General features: G+C 45.6%; 1 protein-coding gene across 1 annotated transcript; it reads left to right on the forward strand.

The window, feature by feature from the left end:
• Positions 1-4,966: 4,966 nt before the first annotated feature.
• MARVELD3 (MARVEL domain containing 3) lies at positions 4,967-17,650 on the forward strand. Its single transcript, XM_004690202.2, has 3 exons — positions 4,967-5,385; positions 7,572-7,696; positions 16,900-17,650. Exons 1-3 carry the CDS (start codon positions 4,982-4,984, stop codon positions 17,535-17,537), a joined length of 1,167 nt encoding a protein of 388 aa, XP_004690259.1. The 5' UTR covers positions 4,967-4,981; the 3' UTR covers positions 17,538-17,650.
• The last annotated feature ends 1,865 nt before the right edge of the window (positions 17,651-19,515 follow it).

Raw genomic sequence — 19,515 nt, forward strand, 5'->3', positions numbered from 1 at the left:
ATGGCCAGTAGAATGCCAGGGAAGGGACAGTACATGATGTCCATGATGAAGGTCAAAAAGGGCACTGTACCCTCCGCCTTGGTCTCTAAGATCTCTAATTCTGGGAAAACTCAGCTGCTATGTACCACAACACTCAAGAAGACCTGGAGAGCCCCTTATGAAGAACAACTCCAGACAGCAGCACCACCACATGGATGGATTTTTTTTCTAGTAGAAAGAATAATTTCAAAGTTTACAGTTTATTGCCTTGTGGATTTTATGCACAAGTGTGAACCAGATGGTCCCTGTTGCCCAGGATAGGATAGAGGACTTTCCTAGGTTGTGGACTTTTTAAAGGCTAAATAAAACCAGGACTGGGCCCTCCCTGGTGGTGCAGTGGGTTGGGACACAGCACTGCAAGCTGGCTGCAGCTGTTTCAGTATGAGTTGGGTCCCCGTCCCAGAGGTGACCCAAGACAGACCTCTCAGAGGTGACAGCAGATCTCTCCTGATCCACCCGCTACTCCCCTCAGCAGTGTATTTTGTCAATCTGCCTATTCTGCTCCCTACTCTGTCTCTAGTGAATCCTCTCACCATCCCTGGACCTCTGGCCTGTACCCCAGTTCTGTATGCATAAATAAATAAATCTCTAAAAATGCATAAAGCCAGGACTGTCCCAGACAAATGGGGACAGGTGGATCATTCTACCTGTAAGACATTAGCCAGTCTGGGAATTGATGTGGCTATTTTTTTTTTTTTAGCCTTTTATCTTTCATTGACCGGAAATGCCCCTGAACCAGTTTTATATGATAGACCCTGTTTCCAGGGTTTGACACATAGTTGAACTTATTCTATGAGAATGGTACAATTACTGCTATTTTCAGAGGACACAAACACAGAGACTTCCCAAGGTCACCTCTGTAGTATGTGAAAGTCAGGAAATACTGTAGCTAAAATGACCTGTGTGCTTAACTGTTCACCTGACTCTTCTCCATCATCACAGGTGAACAGTTAAGCACACATGTGGAGAAGAAATGCTCAGACCCAGCAAATACCAGTGGGCCTGCAGATACAGCCTGAGCCTGTGCTGCCCCCTACTGGCCAATTCTGTAGCTTTAACCTGATCTCCAGTCTCCTGTGCCACCAGAGTTTGAGCCTGGGCATTTTGGTGTAGAAAGAAAGCCATTGCCTGGTGGAAAGGCAAATAGGGATGATTGAACGAAACTACTCAGAGTCAGAATAGATGCCAGAAAAAAAACCCTCTGCCCCCAAATGCTACACAATGTACCCCAAATAGAAATGTTTAGCTTTAAAGAAAAGTTAGTATTTGGATTATTCTTTTTTTAATAATAATAATTTATTTTTACATTATTTTGTGCATTTTCCATCTCAGTTGTAATCCCCGTGGGCTTCCCATCACCAAATCACCCGTGTGCATTAACCATAGTCCAGTGCTTTTCCCTTCCCCCACTGTTTTTGATCCCATTCCCCACTCCACCCCCACAAAATGTCTCTGGTATATAGTAGTTCGTTATTATTATTATTTTCTCGCCTGGTACGTTATACTCCTGCTATGAGTGAAACCAGTCGGTATTTTTCCTTTTCATTCTGGCTCATTTCATTAAGCGTGATCTTTTAGTATTTGGATTATTCTTACATTAGAAAGATGTAATGGCAATTTACCATCTTAGTATTAACAGTTGGTTCTCCCAAATTATTTTTTAAAATATGGGTGCTGGCCCCCCCACCCCCGGTGGTGATGTACACAGCCACTGCAGCACAAGTTCCGTCCTGGCCAGGGAGCTGACCACATGACACAGCAGACCTCTCTTGTCTCACCTACTGTTTCCCTCAACAGTGGACTTCAGTCAGTCTGCCTGTTCTGCCCCTTACTCTCTCTCTGGTGAGTCCTCTTACCCCTACTCACCTCTGGCCTGTACCCCAGTTCTTGTAAGCATAAATAAGTATTTAAAAAATACAGGTGCCCATGTGCCATTCCAAGCCTGCTAGATCAGACCCACTAGCTCTTATTACTTCTCAGAGCTACTTTTTAAAACCCCAAAGTTTCTCAGACCATTAGTACCCAAATCTAGCAGTTTAAGAAAGGCCTTTTCATTTGGGCTTTCAGTAGAAAACTGCTATTTTACAATTGTTAATTTTGGATAAATGATTGCAATCCCCATTTCTTCTGTTTTCTCCCCCCTCCCTTGTCTGTAGACATGCCAATTCCATCCTATCTGGTGGAGCGCAGATGATTTTCCTTTCTCTTTGGAAGAAACCAATTGTGCTGCCTCATCCACCTACACTGCTCACTCTAAAATGGGTCCATTCCTTGGATTCTCCTGGACCTGCTATAATAGCTGCCTGATTCCCTCCGAGTTTACTGATTTCAGAACACACATTCATTTGATATCTGGGAATTGTGATTTTACCTTTTTGGATAAAATTATCTTTATTACATCCATGGCAAGTATTTTCCTTTTCTGTCATCCTTGCCACCTGCTCCTTATGCTATTTGCTTTAGTTAAAAACTCAGTGGGTTTCAGCCCCTCCCTGGTGGCACAACAAGTTAAAGCACAGCACTGTGGGGCTAACCAAAGCTACTGCAGCATGAGTTAGATTCCTGGCCAGAGAGCTGACCCAAATGGCATGGCAGACCTCTCCTGACTCACCTGCTGCTACTCTCAGTAGTGGATTTCAGTTGATCTGCCTGTTCTGCTCCCCACTCTGCCTCTGATGAATCCCCTCACCCTCTCACTCTTTGTACCTCTAACCTGTATCCCAGCTCTTATATGCATAAATAAATAAATCTTTAAAAAAATAAACTCGGCCCTCCCTGGTGGCGCAGGGGGTTAAAGCACAGCACTAAGAAGCTTAAGTCACTTCCGTCATGAATTCAATCCCCGCCTGCCCTGGAGGAGATCCACATGGCTCAGCAGACCTCCTGACCTGTCCGCTACTCCCCTCAGCAGTGTACTTCATTGATCTGCCTGTTCTGCTCCCCACTCTTGTCTATGGTGAATCCTCTCACCCTCTGCATCTCTGGCCTGTACCCCAGGTCTGTATGAATAAATGAATAAATCTTAAAAAAAAAAAAACTCAGTGGATTTCCTTAGAAATGGGCTCCTGACCTTGTAATTGTTCCTCAAATATAATGTCTGTGCAAGGGGAAGATCTTTTCTGGGTTCTAACTCTCAAGTACCTCACTCAGGCATTTACTCTTTCATTCTAACTCTTTTTGCAAATATAAAGTCCCTGTATACAACATGAGTACACAAACTCATTTATAAGAATGAATGCTACTTATCCAAATATTAATTATTCAGCACTTACTAGGTACTATGCAGAATGTCAAAGAACTGTCCCAGGGAGCTGACAGTCCAGAGAGAGGGACAGACAGTGCAAATGAATATTTATTTCCAAATTTCCAGACCAAAAGATGAAATATGCCCTCACTGGTAGCACAGCAGGTTAAAGCACAGCACTAAGAAGCTAAAGTCACTTCAGCATGAGTTCAATCCCTGCCCCAGAGGTGACCCACATGGTGTGGCAGACCCCTCCTGACCCACTCGCTGCTCCCCTCTACAGTGTACTTTGTCAATCTGCCTGTTCTGCCCCAACTCTGTCTCTGGTGAATCCTCTCACTGCTCCTGCACTTCTGGCTTGAACCTCAGTTCTGTATTGTATAAATAAATAAATCTTTTTTTTTTTTAAAGATTTATTTATTTATTTGTGCATACAGAACTGGGGTACAGGCCAGAGGCTCAGGGGCGGTGAGAGGCTTCACCAGAGACAGAGTGGGGAGCAGAACAGGCAGATCGACGAAGTACACTGCTGAGGGAAGCAGCGGGCGGGTCAGGAGAGGTCTGGCTCGCCATGTGGTCTCCTCCGGGGCAGGCAGCAGGCGGGAATCGAACTCATGCGGAAGTGGCTTCAGATTCTCGGTGCTGTGCTTTAACCCGCTGCGCCACCAGGGAGGGCCAATAAATAAATCTTTTAAAAAAAAAAAAAAGATGAAATACATCTCTGGAACTAAAATTACAATAATTAATAAAAAGGAGAGGTCAATATGGACCAGAATCCTGAAAGGCATTCTGGTTTATCTTTTGCAGAGTAACAAATCAGCCCACATTCAGAGGGATAAGACAACTGTTAATTACGTTCATGAATTCTTCAGGTCAGGAATTGGGAAAGGCCTGGTGGGGGTGGCTCTCACAATGGCAGGCACTGAGCAGAAAAGCTCAAAATATTGGAGGCATCACAGAGTCTGAGGGGGGCGCTTAGAAAGGGCTCATTCACTAACATCTGGCAGGTAGGTGATGCTGACTGTTGATTGAAACTTGGAGTCACGGGTCAGAACATGCTTTTTCATGTTAACCTGGAACTTCTTCCATGATTGTGGCTTGGATCCAGGGTGATGCAACCCCAGAGAGAGCTAGGCGGAAGCTGCAGTCTTTTAGGACATGCCCCAGAAGTCATCTGGTGTCACGTCCACCACATTCTATTCAGGGCCGGCTTCGCAGACATGAGACTTGTCAGAAACAGTAAGCATGCTTATTGGAACCCCGGAATGCGTCTCTTGGCTGGGTGATTGGCCAGGTGGATGGGTGAGTGAATAGATACACCTCAGGAAGCAACGCCAAGGCTTGAGTCAGTTCCGAGTTGTTTCCCTAGGTTGCCCACCTTGTGGGAGATGATACCCCTGGGTAGGTAGTGCACGGGAGATTGATTTTGTCGACTCCCTTGGGTGTAGAGCTAGGAGACCCTCTCTTCGGCATCCCAAACACTATTGGGAGCCTGAGCCGGTACGGCGCACAGCTGCTCCCCCAGTCAGGAAAGGATCTCAGGTGAGCACCCTCAGGGTCCGCGGCGGGGCAAGCGCGCGTGCGCGCAGGTGAGCGCTCCGCCCCGCCCTGCCCCGCCCCTGGGCTTGGCCACCTGCCTGGGAAACTTGTGGATTGTTGCCCTCGGGTCGCTCCGGGGCGGGGACACGGATCCCAACTATGGAAGATACGTCGGGGACGCGAGAGTCCCGGACCCGGTCGCGAGAGAGGGACCCAGACCGGCATCCCCGCCGGGACCGAAACCGCCACCCCGAGCGACCGCGGGACAGCCACGCAGAGCGACCGCGGGACAGACCAGCGGAGCGGCGCAGAGAGAGAAACGGGGGCGGGCGGAGGGACGGGGACCGGAACAGAGGGAGGGACCGAGACCCCCGCCAGGACCTACACCAGCTCGGAGACTATCACGCTGATGAACCAAGAGCTTGGGGAAAATCCCGCCAAAGTCAGGCGCGGGAAGCACCTCGGAGGCCGACCTGGGACGCAGCCCCGCCCCCCTGGCCTAGGGAAGCCGGGGAGCCGACGCCCTCCAGGAAGGAAGGCTTCGGGCGCCGCGCACCGCCAAGGTAAGCTGAGGTTGGGGGGCCCTGCAAGCTCGGTGCTAGAAGCCCAGATCTCAGGCCCGCCTGCTTTCTTCCCCTCCCACTACTCCGGCTACTTGTCCATAAAGTCGACTTAAAGGAAGACGGTGAATTCTTTTCCGTGCTTAGAGGTGACTTGGGAGGGAAGGCAAACCTCACGCTGCCTCCACTTCGTGACCCGAACTCGATTAACATAGCAGAACACACCCCTATTCGCTGTGGCAGCTCCGAGGCTGCGGGCAAGGAGGAAGAGAGGACTTCGGGACAGGAAAGGGAGGGGGTAGGAAGATCAGGTAGGTGGGGTTAACCTGAGCTCCTCGTCCTGAGTTCCAACACCAACCCTCCCCCAAATCCTCTACCTTGAAGGCTGGGCCTTAAAAAGTGCATAACGAAGAGTTAACAATGGAATGCATAACCCCTTCCAGGGATAGGTACTCTTCCAAACATTGCTGGGAGAAGCTTTTATTCAAATAATTAAATCCACCTAAAACTCTCTTAAGGACAGAGATCTCCCCCACCCCCACTCGCGGCCCCCTTTGTCACTGAGGTCTTTTGGGGTACCTTCATTCAAATTCTTATTGCTCTAGACCCCACCCTCCTGGACAACCCTCCTGCTTTGTTGAACACAGAATTCCCAGAAGGCCTTGGGAGGCAAAAGGTCCCTGCGGTTCTCAAAGACTGATCTGAAGGGAAGAGAGGCGACTTGGACCTCGACATGGACCCCACACCCTCTTCTAGGGAACTGGTCTTGTTCCCATCCAACAATCTATTTACTTTGTAAATATCACTGAATGCTCAGCTGGCTGTCAGGCCGCAGATGGCAGGCTGGACCTGGTACTCTGATAACTGCTCTCTTCTCTGAGAAGTCAGTCTCCTTGCTGCTCTGGGACTTGGAAGCTGAAGCTCAGTCTTCTTCCTTGTTAGGTTTACACAGCAGGAAAGCCACTATCCTGAGTTTATGTTGCATTATCTAAAACCAACTAACCAAACTATAACAAAGGGTGTGCCCAGATACCAGATATTGTTTCCTTGGCTAAAAACAAATTTAGTATTGTGGTCAGTGCATGACCTGGAAGAACTCAGGGCTACATTGTAGGTTTTCTTGTCAGTCGGCTGGCAGTTTGAAACCAAAGGGCAATTTGTCTTTCCTCCCCGGGACAAGCCTTTACTCAGTGGATAAGGTGTAGGGCAGGGGTTAATGAATCACATCTACTCTGTGTCCACAATCTGGTTGGGAGACTGACAGATAAATGGGCCCATTGCAGTTCCTGAAGAAGCAGCAGGTCAGAACACAGAGGTGGGCCCTGCCTGTCTGGGGGAGATAACTTCAAAACTGGGTTGTAGAAAAGGAGCCAGAAGGTGGAAAGAGGAAGACGAAAAGTACCAAACACGGAAATAACTTCCCCAGTGACCTAAAGGCGTGTATTGCTGGTCAAGGGGTTGAAGGGGACTTACCTATGGCAAGTTCCCTATGGCTGAGTATGTGAACATGACAGGTGAGCAGGGGGGTCTCATGTGTTCTGTAAACTTTATCCAAGGTGACAAGAGTTTAAGGATTTCAAACCCCAAAGATACATGATGAGCTAGGTTCTAGAAGACTCTCTGGAACTCAGCAAGTAGGATGTAGCCCCACCAAAGCCTAGGAGATGCCAGATAATGGGGGTGGGTTGGGGTGGAAGAAAGTAACAGAAAGTGCCAGGACTGTCACAAAGAGGGAGACATCTGATGTGCAAAGCTATCCGTCATCCAACATGCTTAGAGCTCAGCTCTAATAAAGCAAGGGAAGGGGAAAAAATGCCAGCCTGGGCACCAGAGTTGTGAACACAGACCATTTTGAAGAGGGGGTGGGCCCTGCTGAGCTAGAACTGAAGCTCAAAAGTCAGCTCCAGACTCCCTGGTTCGACAGTTCTCCAGACAGACAAAGCAGCATCCAAGCCGGTGCTCTGAATTATAGGGGTATGGGATGTGGATGGCTAACCAACTGGGCCAAGTATTTGGATGCTCTATGAGGCCACTGAGCTACAGAATTCTCTAGAGTATGAAATGCTATGATCAATTTCTTATACTTTTGCACAGTCTTTTAAGGTCTTGGACTAGTGTGAGGTGTCCTATTATAGGGTACATGGTTGAATATGAGGCCCCCTAATGGCCCTGTCTGGTTTTGATCCTAGTGAACTCACTCTGGGGAGATACCTGCCCCAGGATGCCTGGCCTGGTGAAGAAGTAGAATATTACCAGTCAGAGGCTGAAGGACTCCTGGAATGCCATAAATGCAGATATTTGTGCACTGGGAGAGGTGAGCCATTTGGGAGACACTTGGACCATTCACTGTCACTGGTGGTTCTGGAAGGGGTCTGAGCTGGTAAAGCAAAAATGCAAGGAAACATCCTTCTTAGGTTCCTAGAATCCTCACTTTATCTACATGAGGTTCTCATTTTTCTTAAAAAAAAAAAAAAAAAAAAAAAGGAACTGAAAAATCTGAAAGATGTGACTAGATTTCTGTGCTTCTCTGCAAATGTGGCCTGAGGTTCCACTGAGGCCAGCAGCCAGTGGTTTTGGGCTGCAGGTGGAACCACAGTGCTAGGCAGGCAGAACCAGAGCCTCTGAAGGCTGATCCAGGCTTGGGTCAGAGGGAACATCCCCTGTAGGAGGCAGCATCACAGGACAGGCAATCTGACACCTGAGACCCACAGTAAGACATTTTAAGTTAAAACCAAGTTTTCTCACAAGCACAGGGACATGATACTGTACTACCTTACCACATACCAACTGCTCCAGTGCTTTCTATTCTATTCCATTTCATTTACTTCATTTCACTAAGAACAAACAGAAACACGGGCCCTCCCTGGTGGCACAATGGGTTAGGACGCAGCACTGCAAGCTAACTGCAGCTGCCTCAGTGCGAGTTCTATCCTGGCCCCAGAGGTGATCCACATGGCGTGGCAGACCTCTCCTGGCCCGCCCACTGCTCCCCTCAGCAGTGTACTTTGTTGATCTGCCTGTTCTGCTCCCCACTCTGTCTCTGGTGAAGCCTCTCACTGACCCTGCATCTCTGGCTTGTACCCCAGTTCTATTTGTATAAATAAATAAATCTTAAACAAACAGAAACAAAAAACCACCCTTGTTAAAATATATCATTTGAGGCCCTCCCTGGTGGCGCAGCGGGTTAAAGCACTGCACTAAGAAAGCTAAAGCCACTTCCGCATGAGTTCGATCCTTGCCTGCCCCAGAGGTGACCACATGGCGCGGCAGACCTCTCCTGACCCGCCCGCTGCTCCCCTCAGCAGTGTACTTCGTCGATCTGCCTGTTCTGCTCCTCACTCTGTCTCTGGTGAATCCTCTCACCCTCCACATCTCTGGCCTGTACCCCAGTTCTGTATGAATAAATAAATCTTTAAAAAAAAAAATCTACCATTTGAAAAATACTTCAATAATATCCCATGTCAGTTCCCAAAGTGGTTTCCCAGCATTCCCCTCCTAACATGAGTCCTGGCCTCACCAACAGTGAAGAAAATCTGGTTTCTCAGGGTGAGCTCTTTGGACTCACATGACTTGCTGTGAAATTTTCTCAGGCTGTGTATGACTAAGGGAAAAGTTCTCAGCCTAAGGGAGAGAATTCAGGAAACTTGTGCCGGAAAATGTAATTTAGGATAATTGCAATGATGTACATGATAATAGGATTATAGAACTTTCATCTGGGGAGCCCTAGGAATCCACATGCAAGGGTCCTCACTCTAGCTTACCTGTGTGGGCACAGCATCATGACTTTTCATTTTTTCGACAAGCCTTGGAGAACAAGCAGGTTTCCTAAGTAACACAGAACCTAATTCAAAGACTTGAAATGGTTTACTTACTTCACCTTTTTTTCTTTTCTTTCTTTTTTTTTTTTTTTTTAAGATTTATTTATTTGTTCATACAGAACTGGGGTACAGGCCAGAGGCTCAGGGGTGGTGAGAGGCTTCACCAGAGACAGAGCGGGGAGCAGAACAGGCAGATCGATGAAGTACACTGCTGAGGGGAGCAGCGGGCGGGTCAGGAGAAGTCTGCCACGCCATGTGGATCACCTCCGGGGTAGGGAGGGATTGAACTCATGCTAAAGTGGCTTTAGCTTCTTATTGCTGTGCTTTAACCCGCTGCACCACCAGGGAGAGCCCACCTTTTTTTCTTGATGATAAAAACAAAAAACAGTAGGACTAAACCAGAGGCTGGCTAACAGATTTCTCTGTAAAGATGAATTTTTTTCTAAGTCAATTTACTAAAAAGAAAGGGGGAACTGGAGGCTTCTGACCAAAGCACATCTTGATATAGGTTGGATTGGCTTTGTGCCTTGAGATTGGGTTTTTGAATCACAAGAGTGAAAGGATGGCCCGGCAGTCAGGACCTAACAAATGAGAGCATACAAAGAACTCTGGATGCCCAGAGCCCCATATAAACACACAGTCTGGTGTTTGAGAAGAAACAGGCATTAAGCACTAGGAACTTATATCTCCCACAGGAAATGCATACCTGGATAAAAGTCACCCAGAGATTTTCAGCTTGAACGTAGAGTAGATCTTTTGTGCTTTCTTTTCCTCATTAGAGAGAGGATGTCTTCCACTAGTAAACCGGCAGAAGTAGGAGGCAGAGGTAGCGCTAACTCCCTAGAGGTTCCCTGAAGTTCACTGGAACACTGAGGACAAAAGAGATCTCAAATTCACTTTCACAGGCATATTCACTTAGATATTAGAATCTTTAGGGGATGAGCTTACTTGCTTTAAGTAAAAACAAGTACAAACACACCATATGCTCAGCAGACCACCAGGGAGTCCTGTGTGGGCAGGCCTTGTTCATGGATTTTTTGGATGGACCCATGAAGAGTTATAGGTGCCCCAGAAAGAAAGTACCTCTCCTGCTGCCCTCCTTGGCTCCCAAGTTTGCATTTGGAACAGTTTCTCCCTTCCTTTGTGTTCTTGGCCTCTCCCCTTAAACCCTTAGCTTTCAAATCAAGTGATGTTTGCTTTCCGCTGTGGTTTTAATTGCTGAGCATCTCTGTAAGTTTAATTGTATTTTCACCCAGGAAAGTTGCCATCTCCAGCAGTGGAACTTGTCTCTCACTCAGGACCTAGAGATTTAGTCCTGAGGTGTCTTCCCACTGACTATGACATGGACTTGTGATCATGCTAAAAAGTTTCCTTGGGGCAGAGTGAGATTTTTTTCTCAGTTATTTACATTCTCAATACCTGTGCCTTGTATATATATGTATCTCATGCACTAACCCTTATCTGGATGGCGCCTATGTCAAGATTATCAAACCATGGTTGCCTCTTACGAGTGTTAACTAACAGCTGTGAAGGACTCACCAGAGTCAGAACAAAGAAAAGACCTAAAGTGAAGTACTGGTCACTTAAACAGCCTCGCAAGGGCTTGGGCGACAGAGAGGCACTGGTTCTTTATTTTAAAAAACAGATCCCACACTGGGTGTCTTCCCAGCCCTGAGGATTCTTTTCTGGTTCTATTAAAGCTAAAACAGCAATAAATGTCTGTGGGGCTTTTTCCTCAGCCTTCCCCCAATACAATATTAATAAACAGCATATATTTGCTCCCATGTAAAAAACATCAGGAACAGCTTACCTTGGAATTATTTCAATTCACTATAGTAATGTATAGAGCCTTTAAAAAATATAAAGTCAATTCCTATTTGCTGCAGTATAAACAAATTTAACAGCTAAAGATATGCATATAGTTCAGAAAAGTACAGATGAAAACATAAATCACATAGGTATTTTTTAATTGATGGAATTTTAGGTACTTTTATATTATGTGATAAACTTTATAGTAAGTATAGCTTATTATAATTTAATGATTTGTTATTTCTTTATGATGAAAAACATTAATGCTATTTGCATAGGGTGGGGAATTAATATTGTGTAAAGATAATATGGGAGAATGCATGATTTCAAAGACAGAATGTGTAAAGGTAACACAGCTTCATATATAGACCAACTGGACCCAGCACAAAATCTGGTTCTCCCCAAATCAGTAAGATTCAGGCAATTTGATCCCTAAGCTGGCTGACCCACTAGAACCATTTCAACAAGTACAATTTCCCTCCAGTTCAGAAGCTCCTGGCTTTTTTATTGTTCTAAATAGCAGAAGCCACACACAGAAGGGTACCTAACTGTATGATCATATTTACATGAAACTCTAGAAAGGCAAACCTAATTTCAAAAAGCAGAAAATACATCAGTGCTTGCCTGAGGTGAGAGGAGAGGACTGACCACATAGTGTCACCAGGGAACTTTATGGGCATATGAAAACCTTCTATGTCTTGATTATGATACAATGCACTGCACAGACACTGTCAAAACACCAAGGTGTACACTTGATGTGGGTCATTTTGTTACACCTCAATGAAGTATTTTTTTAAGATTTTGGGGAAAGCTGCCAGTTTGGGTAGAAGAGCTAATGTCTTTGCTTGTCCAAGATAAGGAATCTAAGGGCCCTGCAAGAATCAAGCCCTGGGAAAAACCCAGATTTGCTCTTTAGGGAAATTAATGAACACAAAGTGAAACTTAAAACCTGCTTGGTGAACTATAGTCCGAGAACAATAAAACCTAGTATGCTGCTTAATTCAGGAAGTATTATGGGCTTAATGAACTTAATCTTTTCCATTTCTAATACCTGTAAATCACATCTTGATATATGACTTACATGCTTTTTTCTTAAAGATTTACTTATTTATGCACAGAGAACTGGGGTCCAGAGTCAGAGTGGGGAGCAGAGCAGACAGATCAATGAAGTACACTGCTGAGGGAGCAGCAGGTGGGACTGAGAGGTCTACTGAGCCATGTGGGTCACCTCCCTGGCTCGGGATCAAAGTCATGCTGAAGCAGCTGCTGCTAGCTTTGCAGTGCTGTGCTTTAACTTGCATCACCAGGGAGGGCCCACTTATATGCTTTTTCTAACTTCATTTTTTAATGTTCTATGTTACAATTTCCTTCCAACTTGGAACCACCTTTTCTTTCAAAGTGAAGAGAGCCACACAACATTTATCTAAAGAGACAATAACTTTTTTTGCACGGGAGGGCTGGGGTAGAGGAGGTTCTCATCTTCTACAGCAGCCTCTCGTTCTGACTGGACTGAACTCTCCCACCATCTTCCAGCACTCTCACCTAGGGCGGTGGCTGTGCTCTGTTGAAAATCCAAAGCACCTCTGACCTCATTTCTGGAGGCACAGTTGCCTGCCTTCATCTGCTGCTAATCCTACAGCTCTGGCTGCTCAGGTTTTCCCTGGGGCAGAATAAAGAACCACTGCAGCAGAGCTGCCAATGGTGAGATAAAGGTCCCTTTAGGCAGACCTATGGCCTAAGTGATAACACACCCTTCTTTTGCAGCATGCTGTCAAATGCTGGAACTCCTCCTGAACTTGTTGATCCTGGTCTGCAGCTCTGTATCTTACAGTTCCACAGGTGGCTATACAGGCATCACCAGCCTAGGGGGCATTTACTATTACCAGTATGGAGGGGCTTACAGTGGTTTTGATGGTGCTGATGGGGAGAAAGCCCAGCAGCTGGACGTCCAGTTCTACCAGCTAAAGCTGCCCACGGTCACTACCGCAATGGCCTGCAGTGGTGCGCTCATGGCCTTCTGCTGCCTCCTCCTCACCCTGGGCATTCTTCGGGTCCCAGAGCATTGTCCCTGGTGGCTGGTGGTTGAAAGCTTATTGGATGTGCTCATCGCAGGCGCCTACATCCCTGCTCTGTACCTGTATTTCCACCACGTGTCTGCTGCCTATGCCTCTCCCGTGTGTAAAGAGAGGGAGACCCTGTACCAGAACAAGGGGTACAGTGGCTTCAGCTGCACTTTCCATGGCGGAGATATAGGAGTTGGAATCTTTGCCACCCTGGCTGTGCTGGTCTTTATTGTGGGAGCTGTGTTGGCCATCAAGGGGTACCGGAAGTTCAGAAAGCTGAAAAAGAAGCCTGCAGAAATGTTAGTGTTTTAGGCTTGGAAAGCCTTCTGCCAAATGTTCACAATGGAAGCTGCTCAGGAGCACACCTCTGGTGGAACCTGCAGATGCTCAACCAGTTGTAGGCCAGCTTTGGCTTGCTGGGTGCAGCTCCAGGTGACAAGAGCCACTTTCTTGGATGCCCTAAGTGCAAATTCTGGCCTCCTCTCTTGGTGATGAAGCAAAAGAAAATTTAACCTCAGTACAGGAGCCAAAAGTCCAGAAGCAAAAGGCATGTCCAACTGCAAAGTTCAACCCTTGGTTAAAGGGCAATAATTGAGTGAGTTTGGAGAACTTTATTTTCAAAGTTCATGAAAAGCTACCTAGTCATGGGATAACATTCCAACTTGAACTTTTCTAAATACAGCTGTCTAAGAATTGCTCTTGGAGTTTTTCCAGACTGAACTCTCAGGTCCTTCACTCCCTTAATAGCCTTGATGGAGGGACTAGGGGATGTCCCCAGGACTGCTATTAGATTAAAGTTGGAGGCAGGCAATGGGCTAGGAAAGGGAGATCAGATTAATACCCTGTGCTGCAAAGAAGCTATTCTACAAGCCCCTTACAATGGCCTTGAAAGCTCAATAAATGTTTTGTACCTCTTGTAAATGTACCATTGTATGAAGAGTCAAGTCTGATTTCTGGAATTCAGGATCTAACAGAACAAAAGAATGTAAAATCTTTCCCAATATAAGAATGCTGTTTTCAGCCAAGAAACTTTATGGGTTCTTACTGCATGTGCTTATTGGCACATTAAAAATATTTTCAATACACGTGAATGTGTTCTTTGTTCTATGTGAATCCAATAAAAATCCAAAGAAAAACTTTAATTTTGAAGTTATGGCTCTCTTTACATTTATCTTACCCCATAATGCAGGCAACTTACTGCATTTAAAAGTTGAGTTTGTCTTTTGGAAAGGAAATGCATAAATGTTTGTATGAGGTTAGCTGTTTTTCTGGTAAATACATAAGAAAATAATAACTATTATTTTATTTGGAGAAATTTTTTTTTCATTTTATGCATGGCTTGACTGCACATGTACTATTTATTTTTTAAATAAAAGATTTTACTTACTCTCCTCCATTTCTACCTATATAAAAACAGAAGTAGCTGTATAATTAAGCAGAGTATTGAATGATCAGCTATACAACCAGCCTCACCTAGAAAGTTTTTCACAACAAAAACCTCTTGTGTCAGTCTCTACTTCTCTCCACAGAGCTATATGCAGTGTTCCCTAAGAATGTTCTGCCTCACCAGAGAGACTTGACTGCTAGCTTTTGCCCTTCTGGTCACTGTCATTGGTGTGTCTTTCTGTACTAACAGTAGTTTGGAAATATGTGAGCTTATTTGATATTGCATGCTAAGCAGATCAAGCCTGGCTGGCAAGGTGATAATAGTCTGTGGCCATATTCCTTCAACAGCTGCAGTAAGGATGACTCAGTCAAAGGCCATTGTTATTCTGATTAGTGTAATCAGTGGGGTGGTTGATAGGATCTAGATCCTTCTCAGCCTCACTGATGTGCATGGCTCCACTGTTCTGGCAGAATCTGTCCCTGAAGGCAAAGTTCATGCTGCTGTCCACCTGTTACAGTGGAAGGTGCTGCCTCTCTTTGGGGAGGGTCAGATATTAACTAATGTGGGCAGGAGAACCAAGGCAGAGAAGGGTGTTAGGTGGAGATTAGCTACGCCCTCCCCCACATTGGAATGATGTCTAGGTTAAGGCTCTGCTGCAGAGAGAGAGGGTAAAATAATTTTGGAGCCCTTGCTGCCACGACCCATGGACCTTCTAGGAATTTGTGTGGGCCCAGGAGAAGGGATCAGCAAGCCCAGTGTTGCTGCCTAAATATGCTGGAGATACTGGTCTGCGCTGCCCGGTCTGTACTTTCCTCTCCACCCGTGCCCCCAGCGTATTGGCATTTTCTGGTTTCTGGAAGCCACACTTTTCATCCATTGGCCCCATTTCTTAAATTTCTCATGAATCCTCCTCTATTTTATAAGTGTTACTGAGGGGCATCCAGATCCACTTGAGCAATATTTTGAGCTTTTTCCAGGTGTTCCTATGCACGTGCTTCATGTGGGCTTCACCACAGCTCCGTGGGGTGGGAGAGGACATTGCTGTCTTTGGTTGTCAGATAGTGTCTGCTGGTCAGTCATGACTTGGCAGGCTCACAGGGCAGCAAAGAATGGGATATGAACCTGGGTTCCACTATCGTTCTCTCTAAACCCTGAGGGAAGGGTAGGGATCCTTTGTCTGAATTTCATCTCAGAAGAGACTGGATCTCGTTCAGTGACAAATGAAAGCCGACATTGGTCAGGCTTTCATCTCCATCACCTATTTGCTCCTGCGGCCCTATGGCTGGACTAGTAAGAAAGCCCCCAGTGGACAGATTCAGTAGGATCCTGGTGGAATAGGCCAGTCTGTGCAACAATGGAGTTGCAGGCCACCTAACAAGAATGTAGACTCAGTGAGACATGATCTGAGAGCCCCTCTGGGAGTAAGAAGTGAGGAAAGCAAGTTGTAGAATGGTGTGTCATGCTCCCTTTTGTTTTGGGGTGGGGGAAAGCAGGGGAAGAAGGGATGAAATGCAGATTTTATATATTTTTAAGTCATTTCACAGTTTAAAAAGTGTTAAATTTTGAAATAGGTACAGATTCACAAGACATTGCAAACACAGTAGAAAAACCCTATGTATTCTTCACCCAGTTTTCCCCAGTGGTGACATCTTGCACATCTGTGGTACAATAGCACAACCAGGAAGCTGACACCCTCCAGAGCTTATTTCAATGTCACTAGCTCTGCACACACTGGTTGCTGAGCATGTGTGGTTCTATTGCGCCTGTAACTTGTGTGACCGCCACCCCTGCTGGACTGTCACATCCCTAGTGCCCCTCCTTCAGTCATTCCCAACCCCTCCCCCTCTCCTTTCACCCCACTGCCTCGTCACAGATCTGTTCTCCACCTCTCTATCATTTTGAAACTTAAAAAAAAAAAAGAAACATGCAGTATGTGATCTTCTGCAGCTAGCACTTTCTTCTCACATCTTAATTCCCCGAGATCCACCCAAAGTACTGCAAAGTCAATGGATCCTCTTTATTGCGGAGGAGACGTTTACCCACCAAACAGTTGGTCTCTATACCAGGTTGTATATATCCTCACACCTGAAAGACATTTGGTTGTTTCTGGCACTTGGCTTCCACCAAGAAAGCTACATGAACATTATGTACATTTTGGGGTAGAACTGTTTATTTCTTTGATATGAATGTTCAGGAGTCTAGTTGCCAGATCATATGGTAAGTGTATTTTTAGCTTTCCAGGAAATTGGCAAAAACTTTCTAGAGTATCATTTCAATTTTCCAAAGACAGAAATCTTCAACCAATAAACCAACAAGGATGTTAATGTTCAATCTGAGCCTGACCTTAAAGTCAGATCGCCAGGGTCTTTCTCTAGCTTGACCTAGAGGATTTTGTGGGTGAGTGACATCAGTGTTAAATCCCGCATCTCTCTCCTTCTAGGTGTGGTACAGATAGTGGAGGTGATACTGAATGGGATGGTTCTCATATGTATCGTGGCCTCATACTTTGTCCTTGCTGGATTTAGTGCCAGCTTCACCCATGGTGGCGGCTTCGGGAACAACTATTACTCACCATTTGAGGGCACGGAGCTGGAGCAGGTTCGGCAGCTGGACCAGAAGTATGCGGTGCTCCGTGCCCCCCTGATATACGGCGGTGTGGCGGTTTCTCTGGGGCTGGGTGTCCTCACCATGGGTGTCTTACTCCAAGGATCCAAGAATCCCTCCAGACTACCAAGCAAGTGGCTGTTCCTGGAGGTGGCGTTCAGCCTCCTGGCAGCAGCGGGCTACTGCATAGGCATTGGCTTTTACCTGCATGGAGCACTGAAGATCAATGCCACAGACACTTGCAAAACCAGAGAGAGGCTCTATGCCCGCAAGGGTCTCACCTGGATGAACTGCCAGTTGGCGGGCACTGATGGAGCAGCAGCCACCTTTGCTTGTCTGCTGGTGATCATGTATAGTGCCAGTGTGGTGCTGGCCCTGCGGCGCTACAGAGAACAAAAACATTACAAAGACAGCCAAGAACAGCAGCACAGTTGCACTGGTGCACCAGAATACCTATGGTCTGGAATACTCTGAGATTATCTTCTGGTATTGAAATGTCAACTCATCTCCCTTGTTTCTCTCAAAAAGATGGGCCCTTTTAAGTCACACAGGAGACAAATGGGTTTTACATACTTGATTTTGTAAGTGTTCTCTCTGGTATAAAGATACACAGATGCCTGTGTCATTTTTCTATCATTAAGTCTATGTTGACTGGGAGTTGGGGGAAATTATCTGCCTTTGCGATAAAGAACAGAGTCAGAAGTTTGGATATGCCTTCAGAGGATTGCTTTTTTAACAAAGGAAAGGTAATCATGGTAATAGCTAAGTAGTCAGGGAAATTCTGAAAGCTGAAAATTACATAGGGTACAGACCCCGTGTTCAAGCAAAAACATCCTAACCTGTCACACCTATGTAGTCACCACCAAAAGAAGTATGTAATTGCCCCCTGTATTAGGTCCCATTAGAGTAATTTCAGAGCAGTTGTGTTTGAATTCTGAACAAGTTGATATGTTCTGACTCTTTCCTAGAGGGAAACTACTCTGCACATTTGGAAGTGGAGTGTGACTGGGACATGGGTGTCCAGAGGCCTCCTTCCATTAGAGCAGGGAGGCTGGTTCCTGATCCTCAGACACATGCTTAGCACACGTTCCTCCCCTGGATTCCTGCAGGAGGGCAGAGAGAAAATGGTTTTTGCTAGCATTTCTCGTTAGTATTTTTCACAATTGGAATTCATTTTCTTGAAATATTGTCTTAAAATGAGGCTTCCAGACAATGCAAACTACAATTAACAAGCTTTAAGTGTGTTACTCAACTGATTTTAAAGATAAAGCAGTTAATTTTACTAGACTATATAAAGGCTTAAGGGAGGCTTCTTCATTTCTGCATTCTCTGACAGGGTCTTAAAAGAGTAGGGTTTCAAAAGTAGACTGTAATCTCTAACATTATTATAATGTAACATCATGAATATCAAATCTTAAAAATAAAGCTTTCAATAATTTTAACCTAAAGGTTCTGGTTTTTTTTTAAAAAAAAAAAGATTTATTTACTTATGCATACAGGACTGGGGCACAGGCCACAGGTGCATGGGTGGTGACAGGATTTACCAGAGATGGAGTGGGGAGCAGAACAGGCAGACTGATGAGGTACACTGCTGAGGGGAGCAGTGGGCGGGCTAGGAGAGATCTGCTGCGCCATGTGGGTCACCTCCCTGGCTGGGGATCTAACTAATACTGAAGCTGCTGCAGCTAGCTTCACAGTGCTTGCCTTAACCTGTTGCACCACCAGGGAGGACCCAATTTTAACCTAAAGTTTTATAGTTGTTCTTATACTTTAGGCAGATCAACAGTGGCAGCTCAGCTGTGGCTAACCCAACAGTTGTCACTTCATTGATCGCTCACTGTACCAGATCTGGTACTAAGGAAGCACCTGTTTGCATCATCTCACTTAAAAGTGCATAACTGACAAGCACTTGTTATTTCCATTAACAAGTGAAAATCTGAGCCTTGGGGAGATCAAATAACTTGTCTGAAGTCAACGCTTGCCTAAAGTAACAAAGTTAAATCTACATACCAACATGAATCACACAGAGGCACCGGTTCTGAATGGCTTACGGCCTTTGGTGTGCCAGAATTAAGATCACATGAAGCAAAGAAAACACTCAGAGAATCTCCTGTCACTTGGAACAGGGAGATTTCTATCTTAAGAATTGAGGTATTAAGGCCAAAGGAGCCCAGCACACTGAAGATGCTAAATGGCAGTTGAACCAAGTTTAAAATGTTAAGTCTGCAAAAAAAATTAACTTGAGCTTTTTTTGGAGTGAGAAGTAGCAAATCTTGTTTGGAAATCCACAGATTATAGGAGACAATGCATGGGAGTGATGGGAGCCAACAACTTAAAAGCTTAACCAGATTGTGAGCCAAATCTGATGTTCTGATTACAAAGCCATTACAGGATAACAAATACGGGGCTAGACTACTGACTTGGCTCCTCTGAAGTTATCATCCCACTGATT

This window comes from Condylura cristata, unplaced genomic scaffold (assembly GCF_000260355.1).
Source record: "Condylura cristata isolate star-nosed mole 26May11 unplaced genomic scaffold, ConCri1.0 scaffold00028, whole genome shotgun sequence".
Classification (NCBI taxonomy): domain Eukaryota; kingdom Metazoa; phylum Chordata; class Mammalia; order Eulipotyphla; family Talpidae; genus Condylura; species Condylura cristata.

Excerpts from the sequence above, each read along its gene's own strand:
- MARVELD3 (XM_004690202.2), top strand. The coding sequence starts at position 4,982 with ATGGAAGATACGTCGGGGACGCGAGAGTCCCGGACCCGGTCGCGAGAG. Across the intron at positions 5,386-7,571 it reads GGGCGCCGCGCACCGCCAAG|TGAACTCACTCTGGGGAGAT; the intron begins GTAAGCTGAGGT and ends TTTTGATCCTAG. Across the intron at positions 7,697-16,899 it reads ATATTTGTGCACTGGGAGAG|GTGTGGTACAGATAGTGGAG; the intron begins GTGAGCCATTTG and ends CTCTCCTTCTAG.